At 55.3% G+C, this 26,234-nt stretch overlaps 1 protein-coding gene across 1 annotated transcript; it reads right to left on the bottom strand.

The window, feature by feature from the left end:
• Positions 1 to 439: 439 nt before the first annotated feature.
• On the bottom strand, positions 440 to 26,198 carry LMCD1 (LIM and cysteine rich domains 1). Its single transcript, XM_066195352.1, has 6 exons — positions 26,143 to 26,198; positions 15,973 to 16,061; positions 14,519 to 14,774; positions 9,443 to 9,781; positions 5,351 to 5,566; positions 440 to 4,512 (listed from the first exon to the last, which is right to left on the bottom strand). Exons 2-6 carry the CDS (start codon positions 16,059 to 16,061, stop codon positions 4,357 to 4,359), a joined length of 1,056 nt encoding a protein of 351 aa, XP_066051449.1. The 5' UTR covers positions 26,143 to 26,198; the 3' UTR covers positions 440 to 4,356.
• Between the last annotated feature and the right edge of the window lie 36 nt (positions 26,199 to 26,234).

Below are 26,234 nucleotides of genomic sequence, written 5' to 3'. Positions count from 1 at the left end.
GCACAGCCAGGGCTGGTTGGATTTTAACACTGTCCAAATATTAACTCTGCCCAGAGGATGTGGAGGTGTTTCCTTGGCATGTCAGCATCCGGCACAGCGCCGGCCTCTGCCAGACACCTCCTGAAAGGCAGGGTCTGGCTGTGAGCCCTGCGAGGAAAGACAGGGAGGGAGCAGGCAGGAGAGTCCTGGGACACTGGGCACTTTGCAGGACAGGTTCCTGCGCCAGCCCTGGGACAGCACGGCCACACGGTGACACGGTGACACTGGCCCTGGCTGTGAGTGGGCAGCGCTCAGGGGCTGGCCTTGCATCAATCCTCCTTTGGAGCCCCCATAAATATAGTTCTTGTTGGTCCTGGTTTGCTCCTGGTGATGTTGGCATTTTTTGGTAATGTTTTTTGAAATTGGGCAACAATCTACAAAACCCTTACTGTGGAGAGGATTTCTTTTTTTTTTTTTTTTTTTTTTTTTTTTTTTTTTTTTTTTGTGATTTGGCTGAAGAAAGGGAGTTGAAAAGTAAATAAAAGCTCGAATTAGATTTATATAAACATAACCTCACTTTTTACAGAAGAACACACAGCCAGATGGGCTTTCTTTAGCTCTGCCCTAAAGGAGCAGCTGCTGCAGGTCTCAGGAAGTTTCCACCCTCACTTCATGAATTCTTGCTTTTTCACCTCTAAATTTTTCTCTCTAGGGCTTTTAAGCAAGTTTTATTGTAGTGTTTATACAGCCAGCTCACTCTGCCTTTGGTTTATGTTTTTCTCGCCTGCAGCCACTGAATTTTGAGGTTTATTCATTACAGGTATCTGAAATCACATTTTTAAAAAGAATTGACTGCCTAATAAAGCCCCTTAAAAGTTTCTGTAAAGGCAATTGTCCTCCACCCCACGATCAGGTTCCTACTGAGTTATACCCAGGATCAACAACTTCTCTATGGCTGTTTGTAACCACCAAGGTAAATAACAGGAATCCCATCCATTCCTATAACTCAGGTCTGCAGCAGTTCACTGGAGAAGTATCCAAGCAAAGAGTTGCTTTTGGAAACAGACTAAAGGAGAAGGCTGATCGTGTTCTGTCCTGGAATGATGCAAACCAGAGCCTGAGCACCATCACTCCAGACCCCCACCCTGGGGCTGTGCTCTCACACCCAAAGCCAGGCTCTGCAGGGAAGGAGAGGCCACTGCAGATTTCCCCCTCCCATGAAGGTTTTCTGCACGGTTCCAGAAGCACAGGAGGGGCAGAGCTGGCTCCCCACACCATCTGTGCCCCACAAATCCCTCCTCTTACCCACTGAGGACAGGGCTCTTTCCACGTGGCTGCAGTGCCCGTGAATCAGTAACAAATGAAGCTCAGTGTCCAGGTGTTTTCCATCGGGCAGGGAAAGCTTTAAATGCCTGCAGAGCCCTCCCTCCTGGGCAGGGCTGGGAGTGAGCCTTGCTGTGAGGTGACAACCAGGGTCTTGTGGTGGCTTCCTCTGGTGACCCCTGGCCCTGGAGGGGCAGCTCCTCAACAGGGAGTTACTGTCCTCCTGGCACTGGCAGTGGCAGCTTTCTCTTATTCATAGGAGCCCAGAAACTGAATTTCAAGTTTGTTTGTTTTGGCCTGAATCTTGCAAACACACACAAGGAACCAGCAGTGACTGAAGGGCTCTCCTGTCCCCTCCCCTGGGGGTGTGTGGGGACAAAGGTGACCCAGATGCTGCCACTGTCCTCAGGCAGCCTCTGCCTCTCCCCTGGTTCAGTCTCCCCATCACAGACAGATGGGCCCTTTCTCTGCCAAGAGTATTTCTTTCAAAAAAAAGGGGGGGACCACGAATGAGACAGCCCTGCAAATATTTGTAGATTCAGAGCAGCTAAGCTCTGAAAAACTCCAGCTTGCAAAGCTTTTGCTGAGATGTGGCTTCTGCCCAGCCAGTGGTTATTTCTCTGGAGGGAGGCTCTGCCCTCCCTCCCTCTCAGCCCTGCTCCTGGCTGGGTCGGCAGTGGGGGAGGAGGTGAAGGATTTTGTATCAAACCCCACTTTATTTAGAGCTTTAGGAACATTTAAATGTATTGTCAGTCATATTTGGAAGAACTGCAGTTGAGCTGGAGGTTAAAGTGGAGGAGGATGCTCACAGAGGAGGCACAAATTCCCTGTGCTCACCTGCCCTGGCCACGGACAGGGCACGAAGGGCTTTGTCCTTTGCAGCCCCACAAGTTAAAATACTGCCCTTGCTGGGGGGAGGATCAGCTCGTGCCTACCCTGAGTTTCAGTTCTAATACCAGCACTAAAGGCTCCCGTATGTTTTGAGCTGTTTGATGCATTAATTTCATGCTTTTGCTCCCAACACTGGAGAGGCACAGGATTCTGTTAAGCTGTTTAATTGCAGTAAATTTCTTTAGCAGACAGTATTTTACGAGCTGCAGAAATACCTGCAAGGCTTGAGCAGGTGCCAGCAGTCCCAAAAGCCTGAAGTGAGTAAGTGTGTGCTGAACAGGGACTTCTGCAAATTACAATTTACAGACCACAGAGTCAAAGCTCGGAACATGCTGCAGTGGCTGCCGCTATCCCCTGTCCACAGCCCCCTGCAGCTCTCTTGGAGCCCCTTTAGGTTCTGGAAGGTGTCAACGAGGTCTCCCTGGAGCCTTTCATTGTGCATGAAGTGAACTTGACCCCGTCCTGTCAGAGACCACCCGTGGCAGGGAGGGTGGTGGCATGACCTAGCCCTGCCCTCACAGCCCCCAGGAGTGAGGGCTGCGGAGAGGAGAGGGCCAGCCCAGTGCTCCCCCCAACCCCTCCTCTCCCCGTGCCTCTGCCCTGACATTTGCCCAAGCTCCCACCCGCATTTCTCTGCAGCAGGAACCACCTCTTCTCCACCAGCCTCGGCTGGGTTTTAACCCTGCCCGGGCTGGAAGGGGATCCCCTGTTCCCCCAGAGCTCCCCAAGCAGGGGAGAGGGGAGGGTTACCCACAGAACAGGGTTCTACTGAAAATCCCACCCCTAAAGCGCTCATGTGGGAATGTGGATCCCCAAATGCAGCAGAAGTGCCACCCGTGGGGGCTGGCAGAGACCTCACCCCCCTCTGCTCCTTCCCTTGGCTCCTGTGGGCACCCCAGTGTCCCCAGGAGCTTCACCAGCCCCAGGGGCTGTGACAGGGCTGCTGGAGGCACCAGGAATGTCCCAGCACAGCCATGGACCTGTCCCTGATGCAGGACAGCTCACCTGCTCAGCCCTGCAGCAGGTCCAGCTTCACCCAACTCATCTCCGGGTTATTTCAACACAACCCACCAAGGGGAGCAGGCCTTGAGGACAAACCAGAGGCTGCTGAGCAGAAAGAGCCCGCAGCAGTTGTGAGCTCCTTGGACACTCACCTCAGTGAGAAAATCACGTGGCGAGTCAGTGTAACAGAGCAGAGTGAGCACAGACACCTGCCAGCCTGGAGCACCTGATGTTTTCAGTGAGTGTCAGAAGCAGCTCTTGATGTAGGGAACAAATCCGGCCTGCGGGGACTCAGTGCCCGATCTGGGGTGGCACCAGACCCGAGAGGCAGCGCGAGAGCTGTGGGACAAGGAGCAGGGCAGAGCCAGGGCAGGGAGCTGCTGGCTCTCAGGGGAAGGTCCAGCTCCCTGGCACTAGGGACGGTCACTGAAGCATTGCAGGGAAAAGTGACATTGCAGCATCTCAGGGACACACACACGCTCTCTGCCCCCAAGACAGCTGAGGCTGCAAAGCTGTTCTGCACAAAATTCGTTACATTCCAGCTCCAGGGTGGCAGCTCCATGGGCTGAGTCGGTCACTGAGCAGGCACAGCCCTGCCCCTGTCACCAGGGTGAAGCCCCAGCCCTGTGCCCACTCCTTGGTTTTGCATCTTTGCACAGGACAAAGCCCCGGCTGCCTGTGGCTGCAATTTTCTATCGTTTGCTTTCAGCAAGTCCATCAAATTCCTCAAACCCACGGCCTTGGCACAGTGGCAGCAGCCTGTTAGGCTAATTCCAGTGAGGACTTAAAAACCACAAACACCCCTTGTTTTTGACCACAACTGTAGGTTTAGTACGCCAGAAGTTACTGCTGAGATGTGTTATTTCCAAAAGACTATGGCAAGATCTTAGTCATAAGAAGGTTGGACAGGGTTGATAAAAGCCAGCACAGCCCAGCCCCTCCTTTCCAGTTCCTCCTGGCCAGGTGCACTGTGCACCTCCCACCCGTGGGCACAAGGGCCCCTGTCACACCCAAGAGGACCCCAAGGAAACTTTTCCCTCAGGCTGTGCTGGATGCAAGGGGACATGGAGTTGCTTGCAAGTGAACAGTCAGACTCTTACACTTTTTAACCTTCCCCTTCTGTATTTCCAAACGCCCCCAGTCCTGGTGGGGCTGCCCTGCTCAGGCCCTGCTCTGGCTGCAGGTGGTGCACAGGAGGCTGGCCTTGGCCAGGGTGAAGGGTTTGCCCATCAGCAGCGTCTCACACTCCAGGCAGGCAAAGTGCTTGTTGTGCCAGGCCAGCCCCTCCACCTGCTGGTAGTCCTCCGAGAAGATGATCTGCGGGACAGACGGACAGACAGACAGACAGACAAACAACTGCTTATTTCCACCACCTCTCTCAGCTGGAGCGTGGCAGGAGCAGGGAGAACCAGCCCCACACTCCCACCAAGCCCATCAGCCATGGAGGCCAGGAATGGGCACACAAAATAGTCCCAGGATGGTTTGGGTTGGAAGGAACCTGTAAAGATCACCTCGTGCCAACCCTCTGCCCTGGGCAGGGACACCTTCCACCAGCCCAGGGTGCTCCGAAGCCCTGACTGAGCCTGGCACTGGCAGGAGCAGAGGGGCACTGGGTGGTTCCCCCGAGCACTAGTGGGAGCAGAGGGTCTCCAGGTGGTCCCCACCCTGCACTGGGGGACCAAAGGACCCTGGTCACTCCCTGTCCTGGCACAGGGGATCACAGGGACTCTGTCCTGGCACAGGGGATCACAGGGACTCTGCCCTGGCACAGGGGGTCACAGGGACTCTGCCCTGGCCCAGGGGATCACAGGGACTCTGTCCTGGCCCAGGGGATCACAGGGACTCTGCCCTGGCCCAGGGGATCGCAGGGACTCTGCCCTGGCCCAGGGGATCACAGGGACTCTGTCCTGGCCCAGGGGATCACAGGGACTCTGCCCTGGCCCAGGGGGTCACAGGACTCTGCCCTGGCCCAGGGGATCACAGGGACTCTGCCCTGGCCCAGGGGATCACAGGGACTCTGCCCTGGCACAGGGGGTCACAGGGACTCTGCCCTGGCCCAGGGGGTCACAGGACTCTGCCCTGGCCCAGGGGGTCACAGGGACTCTGCCCTGGCCCAGGGGATCACAGGGGGTCACAGGTGTCAGGCTGTCCCTACCTCGTCGCAGCCGGCGCAGCGGGGCCGGAGGCTCTCGCAGTAGTGGCGCCCACACCAGGCGGCCCCGCTCTTCCAGAAGTAGATGAGGTCGACGAGGGGCTCGGCGCAGCGGCAGCACACGAAGCAGGCCGGGTGCCACTGCCGGGAGTAGCCGGCGCGGGCGGCGTACACCACGGGGCAGTCCCCGGGCAGCGCCTGCTGGCAGGTGTCGCAGCGCTGCGGGACAGGGACAGCGGTCACCGGGATGGGCACGGTGGGCTGGGAGCGGTGGGGTGAGCACACGGGGCCGGGCACACCGGGATGGGCACGGTGGGCTGGGAGCGGTGGGGTGAGCACACGGGGCCGGGCACACCGGGATGGGCACGGTGGGCTGGGAGCGGTGGGGTGAGCACACGGGGCCGGGCACACCGGGATGGGCACGGTGGGCTGGGAGTGGTGGGGTGAGCACACGGGGCCGGGCACACCGGGATGGGCACGGTGGGGTGGGCACGGCCGGGTGGGCACAGCAAGGCAGTGCCTGATCCCACCACCGGAGCCCCGAGCACTGTGCCCATGGGGAAGGCTCCTGGGGACCTTCGGTCCGTGGGCACAGGGGCAGGACAGCAGTCTTCTGAATAGCTCATTTCTGAGGGGCCTTTGGGACCCCTCCCAAATGAAAACCTTCACTCAAAATCCAAAGGTTCTCAAAGAAAAAGTTAAGAATGCCTATCGTGCAGGAGTGCAGCACATCAAAGATGTAAATTTGATCAGAAAGCAAAGAGATCAGGAACTGTGGTCTTTTTGTTGTCTGTCTGTGCCTAACTCAATTGTCACTCCACAGATTTCAGCAAGTGTTTTCCATTTCTCACAGGCCAAAGAGCCAGAATTAGACGTGATTCATCTCAAGATTAATGGCGTCCGTGCACATTACACACGAGACCAACTGGGCTTACTCTGTATCTGTGCCTGCAGAGTGATCCTGTGATTAGTGAAGAGCCAGTTTTAAAGCTGTACTAGGAGGCCGGCAGGATGTTCCAATCCCCAGTGAAGCCGGGAGCAGCCTGTGTGTCACACGGGCCGTGGTTACCCTGCTGTGCCCCATCAGAGCCTCGGCACAGCAGTGTCCCCTCCCTCAGGCTCCAGCTGGCACAGGGTCAGGGAGTGCCCCTGCGATCAGATGATGACTTACCAACACCCCAAGTTAAGTCAACAGCTTCTCACAGATACAATAATAAAACCATAGAATGGTTTGGGTTGAAAGGCACCCTAAAGCTCACGCAGTTCTGACCCCCTGCCATGGGCAGACACCTTCCACTTGCCCAAGCTGCTTAAGAGGAGACACAAACCCAGGATTTCTCAGTAGCAAAGTAAACTAACAGTCCCCGTTGGAATTCCAGATTCCAATTAATCATGCCGACCTTGGCAAAGAGAGAAGAAGAAGCCAGAACAAGTCCCTGAGCTGCAGAAGGCCATGAGGGATGGGGCAGGGATAGAAAAGGGACAATTCCCACCACTGCCAGCCCCTTGCCCTGGCTCACACGGAGTGCTAGGACCCTGCTCTTGCACCAACCTGGTCTCCTTCCCCTCCTCTCTCCTGTTACACAGCAGAGGCCACGGGACCCCCCAGGTGGTTTTCTCTGCTTGGTCTCTGATCCTTCCAGCACCCCTCACGTTTCACCATGGCCTTCTCCCTCCCTCCCTCCCTCAGCTGGCTTTCCAGTGACTGCCCCACCGCCCTCGCTGACGGGCACTGCCCGTTTTCCCAGGAAATCCTGGCTGACAGTGCTGGAGGAGACAGAATGTTTCCTGGCCTGGCTGTTGTGTGCGGCTGAAAGGGGATCCGTGTGCTGACACTGCTCCTTCCACCACGGAGGGCTTCACGCTCGTTTCCAAGCCCCACGTCAGAGAAGGGGGAAGCTCGGGGCAGGAACTGCGGCACTGCTGGTCTGGCTGAGCGAGCACAGGACGGAGCAGCTGGCAGAGCCCTCGGGGGCAGAGGGGACACAGGGCACCGAGGAGTTCTGCACCCACCACACCGCACTGGGGCCTTTTCCCTACGGCCCCAACACCTCCCAGATTTGGGGTCAGCCCCAGAGCCAGACCCTGCAGCTGCCTCTGCTCTGTCAGCCCCAAGAGCCACAGACACAGCAGCCCAGCCCTGCTTATCTTGCAGGATCTAAAGCAAGAACAAACACAGCAGCTTCCAACCCTGAGCTCAAGTTTCTTGCCAACAAGAACTGTTAACGAAACCAACTTATTTCGCCGTTTCTTTCTATGGAAATTATTCAGAGGAAAAGCTATTCACAGGGCTTTTCCCAAGCATTGTATAACCTCCATATCCTGCTATTTACATACTACAAAGAAGTGATTCTTCAGATCTGAGGTGGGATTACAGCTTGGTGCTCCTTTTACATCTCCATCATGCAAGCAGAGGAGTGAAGACTTTATTGGCTGAACTTCCAGAGGTGTTGGCCAAAAAAGTGTCCTGTTCTCCTAAGCTTTCCCACCCTGCTCATCCCCGGCTCCCAGGGAAGGAGCTCCCAGGCACCACCAGCACTCTGAGCACTCCCTGCATTGCTGCCCTCAGGCTTTTGGGAACAACGACTAATTTGGATCAATTGCCTCAGGAGCTGATTTGATTCCAGGGCAATGACTCGTCCCACCAGAGGAGTTCCCAGTTCTGGGCTGGGGTAGGGATTCTATGCTCTGTGGAGGACATCCTCTCGTGGGACAGACTTGCAGCAGGGACGTGCAGGAAGATGAGGTCTGTGCTCAGCAGGGCCAGTGGCCCCAGCCCTTCCTGGCTCTGCCATGGCCTGGGCTGCACAGCGTGGCTGTCCCAGTGGATCTGCCACTGCTGGGAAAGCTGTTCCAGTTTTCAGCTGGTGCCTTGAGAGAAATGATGCTTCAAACTAAGGAGAATAACATCACAGTTATGTATTTATTTATTTGAAAGGACAAACTCGCAGTTTAAGTAAACCCTCATCTAGGATGACTTATTGATATGTTTAAAGGAAACCTTCCTTTTTTGGTTATTTTTTATCTTAAAATTCAGTGTTTTGTTGCAATAGTGAAAATCTTTATTGTGTCACTGGATTCAAAGTCAGAAGTACGTCAACAGACCATGGCAGAGGGGAGACATTACCCAATATGGACTGAAAATGAAAACTGCTTTTTACATGTACAACCTCAGTGCAGGAATGGCAGGAAAGAATCTCCTCTTAAAAACACTTGGACACCATTTGCTTTTTCAGCTTTAAATCCTCTGCTGCAAGTCACCCTCACAAGGACCAGGACAAGGTATTTCCACTCACCATATTTTATGATAAGCATCTGTTCAGCAGCCACTCCAGGCAGCGCTGGGGGAATATAAATCTAAAAGAGTGTTGAGGAATCTCAGCCATTTCTCTGTGGAAATGTATTTGTATGCCCAGGGACCCAGGGCAGCTGTTTACATTTCCACAGAGTGATTAGAGCCCTGGGAACGCTATCCCCATGTTCACAGCTCTGTGACAGAGCCTTCACCTCCTGTCTTTTGTGCTCTTTCTGGGTAAGAAGCCCACCTGGAAATATTGACTTGCATCACAGAATGGTAAAGGTTGGAAAAGACCTCCAAGATCATCAAGCCCAGCTTTCACCTGAATACCACCACACACACTACCCATATCCTCCGGGGACGTGTCATGCCCAACCTTTCAGAGCTGCCAAGAACCCAGAGCTCAAACCAGTTCCCACAGCGAGAATTCCCTGACCTTGGTGGCCCAGCAAGGCCTTTGGTGCAGAGAAAGGGAAAGGAAGAAGGGGAGAACGTCCCTCATCAGCCCTGCCAGATGGACCCTTGTGCTCAGCAGGGCTGGCTGGAGCAGAGGGGCCCTCCAGGCTCTCAGAGTGCTGCTCCAAAGCATCGTGACATGACCGAGCACCTGCAGCAGGTATGGAGAATCCCCTGGGAGCAGGATGGGGACCAGGCACAGATCACCCTCCCTGTAGAGCTGAGCCCAGAGCAGCCCCATCCCATCCCATCCCATCCCATCCCATCCCATCCCATCCCATCCCATCCCATCCCATCCCATCCCATCCCATCCCATCCCATCCCATCCCATCATCACTCACGTAGTTCCCGGCCGTGGCTGTGCTCTCCAGGGCGCCGTTGGGTGACTCGGGGGCTCTGCCGGGGTCGATGCTCTTGTCCTGGGGCTTCTCCTCATCCTTCCCCCCGCCGCCGCCCTGGCCCGGCAGCGCCACCTCCCCGACTCCCAGCGCCTCGGCCTTGTACTTCTTCACGAACTCCTCCATCAGCCTGTGCTCGCCCTCGGCCAGCCCGCGGCACTGCGCCGGGTCCTGGTCGTGCAGCGGGAGCTGCCGCGCCAGCCGCCGCCGCCGATGGAGCGCGCCCTCTGTGCCCGCCACGGGCTGCAGCTCCTGGGGCACCTGCTCCATGTACTGCATGGCCTGCAGGGGACAGAGACACTGCTGAGTGAGCTGCAGCTCCATGCACTGCATGGCCTGCAGGGGACAGAGACACTGCTGAGTGAACTGCAGCTCCATGCACTGCATGGCCTGCAGGGGACAGAGACACTGCTGAGTGAGCTGCAGCTCCATGCACCGCATGGCCTGCAGGGGACAGAGACACTGCTGAGTGAGCTGCAGCTCCTGGGGCACCTGCTCCATGCACCGCATGGCCTGCAGGGCACAGAGACACTGCTGAGTGAGCTGCAGCTCCTGGGGCACCTGCTCCATGCACCGCATGGCCTGCAGGGGACAGAGACACTGCTGAGTGAGCTGCAGCTCCTGGGGCACCTGCTCCATGCACTGCATGGCCTGCAGGGGACAGAGACACTGCTGAGTGAGCTGCAGCTCCATGCACTGCATGGCCTGCACAGGAGACACTGCTGAGTGAGCTGCTGGGGCAGCAGGCAGAGCTCAGCAGGGAGATGCTCCACGTGTGCCACAGAGCAGCAGCAAACACACCCTTCCTTCTCCCTCTGAAGTGTTTGAACCCACAGGGCAGAAATAAAAGGCTGGAGTGGCTTAGATGCCAGTGGTAGCCAGGCTGTTATAAATTGTCTCATCCTCAGAAAACAGACTGGGTGTTTTTATGGTGCTTTAGATTAATTTTTGTTTGTTTTTTCTAAAAAACAAACCCCAGTCTGCCCAGGAAAGCAAAGCAGCACAGACAGACCTGCTTTGCACAAAAATCCCAGCACACCCTTCCTCACTGGCACTACCATGACACTTTCCCATGAAATTTGATAACACAGCTGCTGAAAAGGCTAAAAACCCATAAACATCAAAACCCACAGCAGCTCTCTATTGCCTTGTGCTGGGACGGGGAGAGCTGCAGGGAGTGAGCCACAGGCCACGCTGAGCACCCCAGAGCCCCGTGGGGCTGTGTGCAGAGCAGCTCACAGTGAAAAATCATCCTTTACCAATTAATGAAATCATCGTAACACAGGAAAGATTCAGGTAGCAGGCGGGTCTGTGACACTGGCAGCCACCACTTCCACCTGACAGTGACAAAACGTGTTTGGTCACTGGTGCCCTGTGACACAAAAAGGAAATGCCCAAAAGAAGTCTCTGACTTAACCGGCCACCACCTCAAGAGCAGAGCAAACCCCTCCCTGTCTCAGGCTGGGTGAGTGCCTGTGGCTGCAGTTAACTTCTCCTGGCCGGGAAGAAGGGAAGGGAGTTTCCCACTCGGCGTTTTCCCATTGTAGTGTGAGGAGTGACAGGGCAGCCAGTTGGCTCCCTGCCCTTCCCTGTTAGACCAGCATCCAGCTGCCTTAGATTTGCTTCTTACTGGGTCACCACTTGAAAACTCCATCTTAAAAACTGCGCAAAGAGATTTAACTGTTTGTGGCACATCGGCTGCTTCAGGCTGGGCTGTCCAACGCAGAAATGCCTGCACAGCACTGAGCTCTTCAGCATTTCAGGAGAAACTTCCAAGTCACCTCCACCTTGGCCACTCTGAGCAGCGCTGCGGGGCGGAATTCCTGACAGGAAATTTGGAACTGCAGCAGATAATGATTCGATGGAAGCAGGGCTTCTCCCCCACCTCCTGGGGTGCAGGATAAAACCACTGACCACTGGGATATCATCAGCAGTGGGTACACTGTGCCCCTGTGCAAAGGTGGGGCTGATGTCCCGTTTCCTGGGGAGGCTGTTGCCCTGTGGGAGGGAGTGGTGCTTGGGAACAGCTCCTTGGAGAGCTGTGGGGTGCTGGGGCAGTGATCTGGTGCACAAATGGCTTTCACAGCCAGGAGAAAGAGGCAAGAATTCCCTGAGTGCTCCTGCCAGGCTCACACAGGCACTGCCCCACAAATGGACAGGAAACAGCACAACTGATGCTGTGTGACCAGGACCACCAGGACAGCCAAAGCTCCAGCAGAGCAGCAGTGGTGGGATCTCAGTGGGAGAAATCCTTAATCCACTGCTGTGCCCAGACTGATGAACACTGATAGCAGAGCAAGGGGCCAGCACGGGCACCTGGAGCCTCCTGGACCTCTCCACCCCCCCATCTCCATTCCCAGTACAAACTGTGCTGAGAGAGGAAAGCAAAGCCTCAAGGCTTTTGTAAAGGCTTCCTTAAAGCCTGCTCAGGGCCAGCTTTCAGTATCTGCCCAGACATGCAGTGGGATTTCACTCCCCTGACCAAGGCAATGCTTAAAGTTATAATGGCAGATGTCATAAAAATGTGTCCAGACAAAAGATTAGGGGAAAAAAAAAATCCAACCTGACACCAAAAACTGCCATGAAAAATAAGAAGAAGTTGCTACATCTGCTGCTATCACTTATTGTTATGGCCAATGCTTCACTATATTGCCGGAGTGCAGGCAATTTGGAGGAAGAGCATTTTAGTTTTCACTGTTCGCTACTGGATCTTGGGGCTGTTTTATGAGCTTCTCTTTTCACTCTCCCCAAGGACCCGAGTATCTGCTTCGTGACTTCTGCAGGCGCAGCTTAACAAGAACATGCCCTGAACTTCCTCCTATTATCGACCATCCACTTCAGCAGAACAAGGTTAAAAGCCATCCCAAGTTTCCAGCCTGCCTTCAGGAGGAAACCACTGGAGCAAGGCAGTTGTGCACTAACAGCTTCTTGGCCCAAATCCCTTTGAAACTATCCAATGAGTGGCTGACATCCAACACTTCTCCTCAAAGTTTGTCAGGTTGATCTGCAAGCCAGAATTTATCAAGGTTGTCTCCAAAGCTCCCACTTGTTGTTTACTTGAACCAAGATATTTCCCAGTCTGTCCAGGCACTATAAAGAGATCAAAAACTTTCATGAAGTTTTTGAATCTCCCCCATCAGGAGGGTGGGACTGGGCTGGGGGCTTAGCTTTGCACCCAGCTCTTGGTACACGACCATGCTCCCCATCTCCCCTTTTCACTCTGAGTTCTCTTTATCAAACCTAAACAGAGATGTTTTGTACCCTCTCCAAGGGGAGCTGCCCCTTGCCAGCAGCACCGGGCTGGAGCTGGATGCTGCAGGAGGGGAGAACTGGGCTCCCCAGGGCTGCCTTTGGGATCACCCCAAACACACACTCTCACGAGGGGGGGTTCAGAGCCATGGAAGATAAAATCAGCCCAGAAGCCACAGAGTTTGGGCATCCTTCAGGGCAAGGGGCTGACCCTGCCCGAGGCACCACCAGCACCACGCTGCAGCCCGCGGCAGCCGGGTTCCTGATCCATCCTGGGCTGGCAGTGTGCTCAGTGCCCAGGCTGCTGGGAACAGTGCCATCATTGTTCTCCAGCCCCTCAGCAGCTCCCCATTCCCCCTGGGCCTGCGGAAGGCAAAGGCTGCTCACAGACATTCCTGCTGGGCCAGCTCCACAGAGCCTGGGGAGGGAAGGGAAGGACGTGGATGAAGCATCCCCAGCTCACAGCTCACCCCCCACCCTGTCCAAGGCCCTCAGGGACACTGGCATTTAAGCAGAATTAACCACTCTGGCCATGGGGGCTGCAGCTGCACTTTCACATCTGTATCCCAAATTCTTCTTTAGAAAGGTCTGGTTGCATTCTCAGCAGCTTTCTGCTATTTGTATCAACAGCTTGCAGCTATTTGTTTCATTTGAGGAGCAGAAGCTCTTCCCCACCTCTGCCAGTGGAATACAGAACAGTTTTATACTCCAGCACAGTGAAAAGCCAGCTAGCTGCATTCCCGCAAGAAACGCTCTGCTGGCTCACACTTCCACATGCTGAAAACCACTTCCACCCCTTCCCACACAGCTGGTCCAGATGGAAACCAGGCACGGGAGGGAGGTGGAGCTGGGCTGGGGGCTTGGTTTTGGATCCAGCCCTCGGAACAGGACCACACTCCCTAGCTCGCCTTTTTTACCCTGAGCTCTCTTTATAGCATATTTTTCCTTTGGACCAGATTATGCTTTAACTGTAAGGAAAAAATTCCCAGCTCCAGAGCTCGATGTGAGAGTGGTTCTGCTGGCAGCAGCACTGGGCAGAGCTCCTGCCCACGCAGACAGGAGCTGCAGGCAGCAGCTCTCAGAGCTCAGCTCTCAGAGCTCAGCTCTCAGCCAGGCTCACATGCCCGGGCACAAGGAGCCCTCCCACTCCTGCTCCTGGGGGCAGGAAGCTCCTCACGGCTGGGAACAGGGATGGGCTGCTGTTCTCCATCAAAGGGAGGGTGAGGGACGTCAGGAATGGGCCCTCTGAGCCCACCCTCCAGGAAAGGACCCCTCCAGCAGCACAGGGGTGCTCTCTGAGGGCAGGAGAGGAGGAGCCCTGAGGCACAACCACCCAGCTGCCCACCAGAGGCCAAATCCCTTCCTGCTCCTCTGCTTGCCCAGCCCAGCCCAGCCCAGCAGGCCTGGAGGAGTCGTTCTCACATCCAGCCTGGGGCTTTGGAGCAGGCATGGGCTGCACAGGGCCGCAGGACAGCAGCGGTGGGATCTCTCCTCAGCCACGCTTTTAGTGCAGATGAGCTTTACCAAAAGGGTGAGCTTTCGGGTTGTAAAATCCATTAAGGCTTCTCCTAGGAATGTAAACAAACCTATAAAACCCGAAGGCATTCCATCCCCCTCTCCTACCTGCTCTGCTTATTCACACAGTTTCCCAAAACACGGAGCGCTCTGTACATTTCTGCTCTCTGAGGCAAACCAGGATTTGCTGTTTTCCCCCGATAACATCATTCCAGGGCAGAGCCCTGTTCCCCAGCCCGCCGTGGAGCCCCTTACCAGCTTCTGGGTGAGCCCGGGGGGAGCCCACTCGTAGGTGACGGTGTCGAAGGTGGGGTCCTTGCCCGAGATGTTGGGGTTGGTGACGATCATGCGGTTCCTCTTGTAGATGCGGGCGCCGTCGCCGCCCTTGATGCGGGCGGTGAGCGAGGCGTGCGCGGAGCCCGAGAGCAGGCGCCCGATCTTGCGGTCATCGTCCAGCTCCGAGCTCAGCCCGTGCTCCTCCTGGCTGCACTTGCACGACTTGCAGATCTTCCTGTGCCCACGAGAGAGCAGGAGCTGTCAGCTGGGCCAGGGGTCGCGCAGCGGCTCGGCTGTGGGGTGTCAGCCTCTCCCAGGGGTCAAACTGGGCTTATGGCACGGACAAAAGGCTCAGGATGGAATGGGCTGGCTCGGGAGGGACCTTAAACCCCATCCAGTGCCACCCCTCCCCTGGACAGGGACACCTCCCACTGTCCCAGGCTGCTCCAAGCCCCAGTGTCCAACCTGGCCTTGGGCACTGCCAGGGATCAACTTCTCTGGGCACCCTGTGCCAGGGCCTGCCCGTCCTCCCAGGGAACAATTCCTGCCCAGTATCCCATCCATCCCCGCCCTCTGGCACTGGGAAGCCATTCCCTGTGTCCTGGCACTACAAAATCTGCTGCCTCCCACCCACGGGGAGCTGCTGCTTCCCCTGAACTCTGGAAAGCCCTTCAAGCACCACTAGACTGGAGATTAGTCTCCTCACCAGATTCCAACAGACCAGCACCAGCCTTGCCTATTATGAATCTTTACATGCCATTAAAAGAGGGACTGCGGGAAGGAACTGATGCTTAATTGACTGTAATTTGAGTGATAATAGGTATAAATCACATAGACTAAGGACACTCTGGTGGCCAGCACTGCCATCAAACACTAATAGCAAAAGGGGCAAAGTAACTCTGACACAGCCCCGAGGATTTCAGCAGGATCTTGGAGTAAGAATGACTCCAACCAGCCTTTAATGGAGTCAATAAAAAAAAATGGTTGTGTCTCCACCAAACGAGTGCTTTAAAGTTTGGGTTTCACACATCTGAGGTATGACAAGTGGGAGCTGAAGGCATCCAAGGCCTTCCAGCTGCAACAGCACAGCTGGACCACAGCCTCCCTGCAGCACCACCCCGGCCCAGGAGCAGCCCAGGAGCACAGGGGAGCGCAGTGTTTGTCAGGCAGCTCAGAGGGCACTAATTCTCTATTCATTAGTGACATGTGGATGTCTGCACTCCATTTTAAAGGCCCTTTGTTGTCCTGCTGGGGCAGGGAGCAGCCCCTGAGCTGGGCACTGTCCTGCTCCACTCCCCCCTGCCGCTGCTGTCAGGGGCCATTCACCCGAATTTGTGTTTCTATGAGGAAAAACGGGAAATACAGTATCAAATAACGAGCTGCTCTGTCACTAGGCTCATTTCGGTCAGGACACAGGACAGGAGCACGGTTACCTCCAGGAGTGTGGCTCGAAGCCCGTGCAGAGCCCTCGGCAGCGCAGACACGGCGCTCCTCTCCCCACCTGCGGCTGGCTCCCCGACATCTGCAAAACAGCAGGACAGGCTTTATCCTCAGAGCTGCCTGGCAGTGTCCACTGTCCTGCAGACAGGGATTTCTTCAGCCATTCCTCGTGTCCCAGGAGCCCCCAAATCCCCCCAACACCGGCTGACCCTGCCACACGTTTATTTAAGGGTGCCTGGGATGAAGGTGTTCCCTTCACATGGAGGGGCTGGCACGTCAAACCCAGGGAACATGCCCACACGCTGGACAGCCACCTGCACCTCACCCACACAGACCTCAGGTCTCCTTTAAAGGCAATTTAGATCCAGTTTGTACAGTTCATATACTGCACATGGATCTGTACAAGTCAGAAGGTCTGGCAGGAGACATGGAGCTGTGTTGCCATAACCTTATGCTAAACTTGCTTTACTAACTAAAACAAAAAAACTACCTAAACTGGTATTTTTTCCCCTTAAAATTATTTAAACCTATCCTAAACTAAAAACAAACAAACAAAAAGAAAACCAAAAAAAAGAAAAAACCCACCAAAATCTCACACCTACAACCCACTGAAACCTAAACCTCAACATTTTCCAACACCAAAAAACCTAAAACTAATAAAAACCTAAAAAAACTGAACTAACTCACAACAAAAACTTCTCTCAATTTTACCACCTCTCTTGAAAACAACAAAAAGTTTTGTTGTTTCACATTATTAATTCTTTATAAACACTTTGTTTGTTAAATAAATATTTATTTCTGTTTTTCTCCAGAAAAAATCTTTTCCCAAACCAACTAAAAAATAATAAGAAAATTAACCCTCAAAAAAACCCCCATTCAAAAATTCCCTCCCAAATTTACCCCAAACCAAAACAATACATTTTTTATTTGGACCTGCTTGGTCTTTCTCCAAGTGTCTTTTGGGAATGTGGCGTGTTTCCGTGCCTCTGGCACTCCCTGGAGAACAGGAAATACAGCGGGGAAATGCTCTGGGGAGGAGAGGTGGTGGAGGAATGACACGAGGGGCTCTAATTGTGCTGCACTTTTTGCTGCTCACTGAAAGCAGAGGGAAGTCACCCATCCACGGGTGTTCACTGCTGCAGAGACATCCCAACAACCTCCCAACGGGAGAAAGACGAGCAAAAACCCACACCAGGGGTCATAACGTTGGAAAATAAACCTATTTACTGCCTGTGCCATGAATTTATCAAACATGGCTTTCTGAACGTGAGGAACGCAGCAGGGTATGGCAGGAGCCAAAAACAAAGTGCTGCAGGAGGCACCAGGGCAAGGTGACACCACCAGACTCTGAATTTATCTCAGCCTGGATGTTTATACAGGAGCTGTCAGGCTCCTGCCTGAAGGACACGCTGGTGCCCTGTAAAAATGAGCTGAGGGGAAACAAGGACAGTCCTAAATCCAGCAGGAGCAGTGGCAGCACCACGGGAACATCACCCCAGCTCAGGGATGTGACCCCGTGCAGAGATCAGAGCACAGCTTCACCCACCCCCAGCAAACCCCAGGGATGTGACCCCGTGCGGAGATCAGAGCACCACTGCCTCACCATTCACCTGGAATTTTCATCTCAATTTTCACCTGCAGTTTGTCCCAATATTTTGAAGCCAATGAAAAGACCTCTCACCCCCAGAGTTCATAAAAATACATCTTAAAAATTGCCTTAACACGCCCAACTACTCCCCTCTGCCTCTAATATCCAAACAGAGGATGTTTTTGATTCTTCAGCCAAGTGCCAGCTGTCCAGGACAGACAGAGATGCTGAGGACTCTCACAGACCCCTCACGACCCTGCCAGCTCTGGAGCCACGTGCCAGGTACCCACTGGGGTTTAGCTGACTCCTGGTGAGTCAAACAGGAGCGGAGTGTCAGCAAGGGACTGCAAGTGGTGGTTTATCTAAAATACAAACATCTGGATTAAACAAACTCCTTTGGAAGAGGTCCATCCCCACCAGGGGAAAGGCACAGGGAGAGGTGTGGGCAGCAGCACAAGCAGCACAGGAACCTCCCCAGACCAGCTGACACTTGGGAGTCCATGGAAGTGTCAGTGCAGGAACCCACAGCCCCAGACCCCTCTGGGCCAGCATCTCCTCGGGGTTCTGGAAGCCCAGGCAGGCTCAGTTTGGAGGAGAGTGTTATCTCTCACTCCTTCAGGGGCAGAGGGAGATGTGGGCCACTCTCACTCCCCTCCCTGTGCAGGGGCCAAACACAACAGGAGCCAGTGCCCGGGCACGGAACTTCTCCTCATGCTCTGCTCCAGCTCCTCACATCGGCATAAAAGGAGATTTCCTTCCAAAAATTATGCAAGACGCTGCAAAAACCCCAAAGCCGGTAAGATAATGTGAAACAAATGCTCTGACTGTCCCAGGCTCCACCTATGCCCATGCCCACCCGAGAACTGCAGCTGAACTTCGGCATCACCTGAAGATAAAGAGTTTGGGGACATTTGTAATGCTTTAAAAAAGGGCCAAAAACCCAAAACCAGGCCTGTGTCAACAAACTGGTTGAAGCAAAGCGAATCCTGCTCACCAGGACTAGATAGACACTCCTTGCAAGATTTCTGTTTTGGCTTTCTGTGCCTCGCAGCATTCTTGCTGCTAGAAGAGAGAAAGCAAGTCAGGGCAGAGGAAATTCTTGGGTAGTGAAATGATAGGAAATCGAGGCTGCTCTACCCACAAAAACACTGCTGAGCAGTGTCAGGAACACACCAGTAATGCCACGGTTTGCTGTTACACAGCCAAGGGCAGGGCCACCGTTTGCTGAGCACCTGGAAAACAGAGAGCCTGGAGTGACAAGGAAAGAACCCAAACACAGCTCCAGCATGGCTTAGAGCTTGAGGACTCCTCTGGAAAGGGGCACTGAGCTTCCCTGGCAGGTCTGGTGAGATGGAGTCACGGCCAGGAGCTCTGAGCGGGTCAGGCTCCAGCTCCACAGCCTGCTCTGTCTGCTGAGACTCCACAAGGCTCTTGGTTCTGTCACCTCGGCCAAGGACCCTTTGCCAAAGGCTCCTCTGAAACCGGGCTGGAGTTGGGTTTGGTGCCAGGGACTGACCTCAGGGGCAGCAGAACCTGTAGAACTCAGGTCTGAAATCACGTTCAGAGTTTCAGGAAGCTTGGCCAGTGTGGTGGTTAATCCAGGACCATGGAGGACCCAGCACACACCCCAGGACACAGCCCAGCACAAATACCAGCTCACCTCCCATCACACCTGTCCCCCCACGGGCAGCAGGGGACAGGGCAGGACCAGCTCTCTCTGAGCGCTGTGCTGGGTGCCACCGGGCAGATCCACGGCAGGGTGAAGGTGTCCCACAGCAGTCATCCCTCCTGGCACTGCTGCCCGAGTCACCTGCAGCTCTGCAGCTCCCAAAAGGGCTTTGGGGACACAGTGCCACCACCACAGGCCCAGCAGGGACTGGCAAAGGGGCCCTCCTGCTCCCACAGAGGCTTCTGGATCCCAAAAGCATTTATTGCACAACACCCTATTTGGAGACTGAAAATGGTGCTGGAGACACGTAACTACCTCAAGTATGTTTTCCCCTCCTTTTTAGGGAGGGAAGAGGAAAAGCTGGTTTCCAAAAAGTTACTCCAAGTTCACAACAGCCCTTCGGAGCCGAGGTCCTCGTTTCACCTCTCCCTGCAGCCAGTGCTCCCCAGTGGCCCTGACAGGCTCCATCCAAAGCCTTCCCCGCAGCCCCGGCACCACAAACCCGACCCTAAATCACAGCCACGGCAGGAGAGAGCTCCAGGGAGGCTGCGGGACCTCCAGAACCCTTTGGGGAGGTTCCTCCAGCTGCAACGAGTTTTGAAGATTTACAGCTAACTCTGAACCAGAGCTGCCAACAAAGGAACAGGGAAAAGCCACACAATATTCACATGGGTGGGACCAGCCTGCTCAGCACAATTGCTGGGGGACGGGGATGGAGAGCAGATCATTTGTTGTCATTATCTGACTATAATAGAGCTAAACTTGCATAATAACAGTGGGCTAGCTCAAACTTCCTTGTGGATTTGGGGCTAGCTTGAACTTCCTTATGGATTTCCAATAACTGCTGTACATCCAACAGAAGAGGTGTCTGTCCAGGGAGGGGAATGCTGCATGCTCCAGTTCACGCACTGGGCATTTGGCTCAATTCCTCCTTGTCTGCTGAGGACCAGCAAACAATGGTTTGGGTTGCAAGGGCTCCTAAAGTTCAGCATCCTCCCTGACTGCACCTAAGGTCTGCTGAGGTCCAGCTCGGGAACCAGCTCCCAGTCCTGGCACAGAACAGCCCAAAACATCCCCTGAAGCTCCTGCAGGAGGCTCAGCCCGGGTGGGACACCTGGGGCTGTTCTGCATTTCAGGAGAGGCTCCTTGACAGCAACTGCAAGGGGAATAGATCTGAGCAAGGCAAGCAACTGCCCATAGAAGTGCATTAACCAATAAACTCACTCACTACTGCAGCTCTGAGAACAGCAGAGGGGGGGTTTGATTTATTTTCTTCTCATTTTCAGAGAAAACACCCATTGTAATCATGACCTGCAAGAAATTTGTTTCCCTGCCAGATTCCAAGCAAGCATTATCCCAATTACCACACTCACAGGAAAAAAGTTCCCTCACAAAAGGCTGTCTTTCATCTCAGACTCTCTCTGTTGCATTTATTTAAGGCATCAGCGAATGGGTTGATATCATTTGGAATGCTGAAAGCACTTTTTGTATTAAACTTTGCCGAGTAAGAAGTTTGCTGCCTTTTATTTTAGCGACATAAAGACCAGGTAAAGGCACTGAGACTGGAGGAAACTATTTCAGTGGAGCTGCCAGATCCCAACCTACAGGATGACAGAGCTCCAACAACCAGGGCCTCTGCAAATATCTCCCTCTTCCAAGAGCACATAGCTGGCAGCATTCCTTTCTCCACTAACAATGTGTGAATTAATGATAAGAGAAGGGCAAATGCTGAAAAATCAGATTTTTTCACAAGCCAAACAGTGCTTCAGATACTTGGACTTAATTATAAACCCAAACCAAGATGTGAGGAAGTGTCTGGAGGTGTCTGGAACGGGAAGAACAGCCCCCAGACTTAATTAACCAGCAGATGTGCAGAGTTCAGAGCACCCAGACAAGGGGCTCAGGGTGATCTCACTACCTGGTAATGAGCTGGGTCCTTCCCACCTCCCACGTGAGGAGAAGGTTCTGGATGCCACTGGGAATGGGGGCCCTCAGAACACTGACAGGGTGCACCAACGGAGCTGCTTCCATCAAATTCCCATAAAACAAGTGGCGTAGGGCTAAGTGTCTTGTCAGCAGCAGAAGGATCTTTACAGTGGAGGGAGCAGGAGAAAGCTGAGGATGGGCACGAGGGCAGGGCGCATCCCTGTCCCCCCATCCCTGTCCCTCACCCTGCCTGGCCCCCCATCCCTGTCCCCCATCCCTGTCCCTCACCCTGCCTGGCCCCCCATCCCTGTCCCCCATCCCTGTCCCTCACCCTGCCTGGGTCCCCATCCCTGTCCCCCATCCCTGTCCCTCACCCTGCCTGAGTCCCCATCCCTGTCCCCCATCCCTGTCCCCCATCCCTGTCCCTCACCCTGCCTGGCCCCCCATCCCTGTCCCCCATCCCTGTCTCTCACCCTGCCTGGCCCCCCATCCCTGTCCCCCATCCCTGTCCCTCACCCTGCCTGGGTCCCCATCCCTGTCCCCCATCCCTGTCCCTCACCCTGCCTGCACTGCAGCCCCTCTGCATCAGCCCCGAGGTTCACAGTGCCAGCACAAGCTGGGAAATGGACTGAGGTGGTTCTGAGCAGCACACACGAAGGTCTCCAGAAGGAGCACATGAACAAGTCCAAGTGATTCTTGTGGCTGGTGATGCCCTGGGCCCCCGGCAGAAGCTGAGGGCCTGTGCCACCCCAAGAACTGCCAAGACACAGGCAACCATCACGATGCTTCGGAGAGAATTTAACTTTCCTGTGTTCATCTGATGTAACCAGGGAATGGAGTCAGTGTTGGGAGGAGGTGGGATGGTAAAAGGGGGGGGAATAAGGCAGCACCAGCACTAGGAAACTCCAGCTCTCCAAAAATTGCAAATAGCTGCCTGGAAATATTCCCCTTTCTCCGAGCCCCATCTCCAAATGGAACAGTAGCTCCGAGGTGGGACATGTGAGTACTGCCTTTCCTGGATGGCTGCAATACACTATTTCCTTCTTTAAAAAAAGGAGAAAAATCCCAGCCTAAACAAATACTCCAGACACTGCCTCTCTGCAGGACCAGAGGGATTTTGTAATTTGTAAATTGCATTTTATTGGACTCAGCTTAGCTCTGAGTCCAAGTCCCAAAATAAGGTCTTTAACCCCTGTGCTGCTTTCTGATTCCATGTCTATAAATACTTGCCCAGAGCAGGTTTCTCCATTAAGATCCACATCTGCTTCCTGCCCTGGGCTCCAGCACAAGGACACTGCTCTGCCGGCAGGGATTCAGTCCCATGAGGACAGAGCAGCTTCCAGGTCAGTCACAGCCACCACCCCAGGCCACCAGCCAAGTGTGACCTGTCCCCGGCACTGGGACAAGCTCCTGATCCTCCAGGGGTGGCTCTGCAGGTGGTACCAGCTCCATAATGAGCCTGAGCTTCTGCTAGAGGTGACTGCAACCAGAAATGAGGAGCAGGAGAATTCTGCAGGGGACATACACCTCGCAGGGGTGTAACTGTTCACAGCTTCGTGCCCAAGCTCACAGAGCCCAGGTGAAGCTGTTTTTTCACAGCCCTGACTGTTCACACAGGGGAGCAGCAGCACCTCTGAGGGACCCAGGCACAGCCTCCACAGCCCCTCACTCAGCATCCTCATCCTCACCAGCCCAAACTGCTCACAGAGCTCTGGGACAAGACAGAGGCTTCTCAAGATGTGTCCCACAGAAAACCCCTCGTCACTTGGGAGCTGAGCATCCTTCCCACAGAGCCAGGCACCTGCCAGGCTGTGAGACAACTCAGGGCTCAGCCCAGGCACCCTGCACACCCTGACCAAGGCACCCAGGGCATGAAAACATGAACCACAAAGCTGAGTTTCCAACCGGGATGGCAAGTTTTTAAAGGCTCCAAGGTTTTGGACTTTACCAGTGCAAGCTCCCAGGCCCAACCAGCACTCCCCCCACACCTGCAGATACTGCAGAAGGCTCTTCAAGCATCCAGGGACTTTGCTGATGAAGAGGGAGCTCCTGCCTCTCGCTGAGGCACCAAGACCCCCAGACCATACCCTGGAGCCCATTTTTCCCTGCAGCAGCAGCACTTCTCTGCTGTCCTACGGGACGCTTTGGATGTTTGCAGGACCCATGCGCCGAAGAACCGAGGAAAGAAAAAGTTAAAGAACCAAAATTTGTATTAACTGAGTAGACTTTCCCTTGGCTTTGATGGGTGCTGTTAGCTCCGTGGGTTATTCTGTTCTGACAAGAAGGGACAGAGTTTAGTGAGAACAGTACACAAGCCCCAGAGGCTGCCCGGCCAGCTGGGCCTGCTCCAGCCTCGCGCCGTGCCAGCCATCGCCTTCTCGCTGCTCTGAGCCCTAACTCCCCACTCAGAATTTAATCTAAACAAGCCCTGTGCCAAACAGAACGCTGTCCCACTCATGCTGCTTTAATTTCCTCAGAAAGAATCCCAGAGTACGCTAGGCAAGACATCAACAATAATTAAACCCAACAGTGATTGAAAATCAAATTTTCAGGGCCTCGCAACAAGCTCTAATGAGTTCCAGACTTGCCTTCCCCGACTTGCTCAGACTGGCTGTGTGACACTGCCAAGCTAAATTAAAATTTGACAGGATTCCACACCATGCCCAGAAAAAGTGCCCGTCTTAGAATTCAGGAAATGAAACAGCCGTCTGCTGCAGAGACACCCGTTTATGTTTGGATGGGGATTATTCAGACACTGATACAGGGCCTGTGTTATTCCTCCTCCTTGTTTTCATTATGTCATTTCATATCCCTTTTGAAGTACAAATTAGCTGGGACGTCCCTTTTCATCCTGCAGCGTTCAGGTGAGAGGAGCCAGGCACAGAACTGTGCAGGGCCTGGGCATCGCCCTGCCCACACAGGGGCTTCACCCAGCACTGCCCAGGCAGCCCAGAACTGCACCTCCCACTGCAGGGTCTGTGCCGCTGCCTCAGGCTGAGGTGACATCAAAGGTGACATCTCGTCCTTTGCCCTTCCAGCACTGGCAGCTGAGCGTCCAGCCGCACATTTTGGGCAGTCTCTGATGGTATCTGATTCACAAGCCTTTAAGCTGTTTAGCTTTGCCAGGGCTTATCCCCCAGCAGGGATTTGCTCAGCCCTCCTTGTGCCCAAACCCAGGCCTGCTCTGCACTCCCCCCAGCCTGGGGCTGCTGGCAGGAGCTGCTCAGAGCCCCCTTGTCCAGACAAGGCAGGAACTGAGCTGCCTAAGCAGACCCAGCCTGACCACAGCCCAGCAGCCAGCAACAGCCTCGTGAAAAAGGCTCAGTTTTCACTCCTGAGGGTCCCATCCCCACTCAGTGCCTGGCAAGAGCTCCCCGAGGGCTCCAGCGGGCACCCAAAGGTGCTGTCTCCACGGCAGCCAGGACCCTGAGGACATGCCTGAGGTATCAGCATGGCAGAGGACACATTGCTGGGACTCTCTGGGGGTGACACACCAGGAGGTGCCTCCAGCAGGCCCCACCAAACCCTGACCACCTCCTGCCAGGACAGGGCCACCCTGCAGTGCCACACTGAGGTGCCTGCCCTTGTCAGCAAGCCCTGGCAGTGTCCCCGTGGTGGGCAGCCAGCAGGGCCAGCGGGGAGGGAAGGAAGAGCCCTGAATCCCTCAGCCCCACCTCAAGGCACGGTGTATTTCAGGGAGAGCAGGGCAGGAGGACGCAGAGGAGCAGAGCACAGCCCAGACTGTGTCAGACAGCAACTCCTGCTGCCGAACACCAACCTCTGCCCTGCTATCCCGCAAGGAACAGCCGGCTTCCAGCAAAACCTGGTGAACAGCTTTCCCTGGGACCCAGCAGGGCCTCAGGTCAAGCCGAACGGGACAGAAGGTGCCAGACCCCGACAACAGCCAGGCTGACCCTCCCCGAGCGCTGGCAATAAACTGCAGGGCAGAGGGAGCCAAGGGAACGGGGCACGGTGTGAGGTGCCCAGGGTGGTCCCAGGGCACAGCCCGGGGAGATGGGATCACACCAGGCTGACACGGGCGCTGAACTCATCCCCCAACCACGCGGGGACAAAGGTGCCCAGAGGAAGGTCAGGAGAGCAGCTGCTGCCATTCCACACGCTTTTATCCGGCAGTCAGGATCCCTTCCACAGCTCAGTGCCGTGCCAGGAGCGCCTGTGGCTCACAGGACGCTGCGGGGAGAGCCGCGATTTCTCGCAGTAAACTTTCCAGGGGGTCTAGAAGGGGACAAGCGACTCCCTCGTTCCCGCAGGAGCGCAGCTCAGCACAGCTGTGCCTACACGAGTCAATTCAGACAACAAACAGTTGCTTTGCCAGCAAAAGCTTTGGTGGAGTGCTTTTGGCACGGAAACAAGCACAAAGGCAGGCACGGCGCCGGGCAGGGCGGCGCTGGGCACGGCAGCGCACGACTCAGGTGCCGGTGGGAGGGCAGGAAGGAGGGAAGAGATGGAGGGATGGGCTCTGTCCCACCGGCTCTGCCCGGCCGCCGCTACCGGGCGGGCTGCGAGGGCAGGAAAACCCGGAGATGAGGGATATTGGGGAAAAAAAATAAATCCCCGGCGTTTCTCAGCCGTGCGGTGCCCGGTGCGCACCCGGCCCTCCCGGTGTCCCGGCACGGGGACCGGGACCGCTCCCGGTGTGCGCGGGCTGTCCCGGCACGGGGATGGGGATCGCTCCCGGTGTCCCGGCACGGGATGGGGATCGCTCTCGCTGTCCCCCGGGCTGTCCCCGGGCCGTGTCCCGCTGTCCCCCGGGCTGTCCCCGGGCCGTGTCCCGCTGTCCCCCGGGCTGTCCCCGGGCTGTGTCCCGCTGTCCCCCGAGCTGTCCCCGGGCTGTCCCCCGAGCTGTCCCCGGGCCGTGTCCCACTGTCCCCCGGGCTGTCCCCGGGCCGTGTCCCGCTGTCCCCCGGGCTGTCCCCGGGCCGTGTCCCGCTGTCCCCCGGGCTGTCCCTCAGCACTCACCTCCGCTCTCCCCGCCGCTCTCTGGCCCCGTACCGCTGGCGCTGCCGCAGCGCCGCCTTTCATTGGCGCGCGCGGAGGCCTCGCGCCGCCAT

The sequence above is a fragment of the Chamaea fasciata genome, unplaced genomic scaffold (genome assembly GCF_029207755.1).
Source record: "Chamaea fasciata isolate MVZ Bird 193981 ecotype frontalis unplaced genomic scaffold, bChaFas1.0.hap1 SCAF_13, whole genome shotgun sequence".
Lineage (NCBI taxonomy): Eukaryota > Metazoa > Chordata > Aves > Passeriformes > Sylviidae > Chamaea > Chamaea fasciata.
The sequence above is the reverse complement of the archived record's forward strand: the minus strand, read 5'-3'. Positions and strand labels throughout refer to the sequence as shown.

Bases quoted from the DNA above. Each gene is read 5' to 3' on its own strand.
- LMCD1 (XM_066195352.1), bottom strand. From the start codon at position 16,061: ATGTCGGGGAGCCAGCCGCAGGTGGGGAGAGGAGCGCCGTGTCTGCGC. The intron at 5,567-9,442 runs GTGAGTGATGAT...CCTGTCCCGCAG, and splicing joins CAGCCACGGCCGGGAACTAC to CGCTGCGACACCTGCCAGCA. The intron at 4,513-5,350 runs GTAGGGACAGCC...TCTGTCCCGCAG, and splicing joins GCTGCGCCGGCTGCGACGAG to ATCATCTTCTCGGAGGACTA.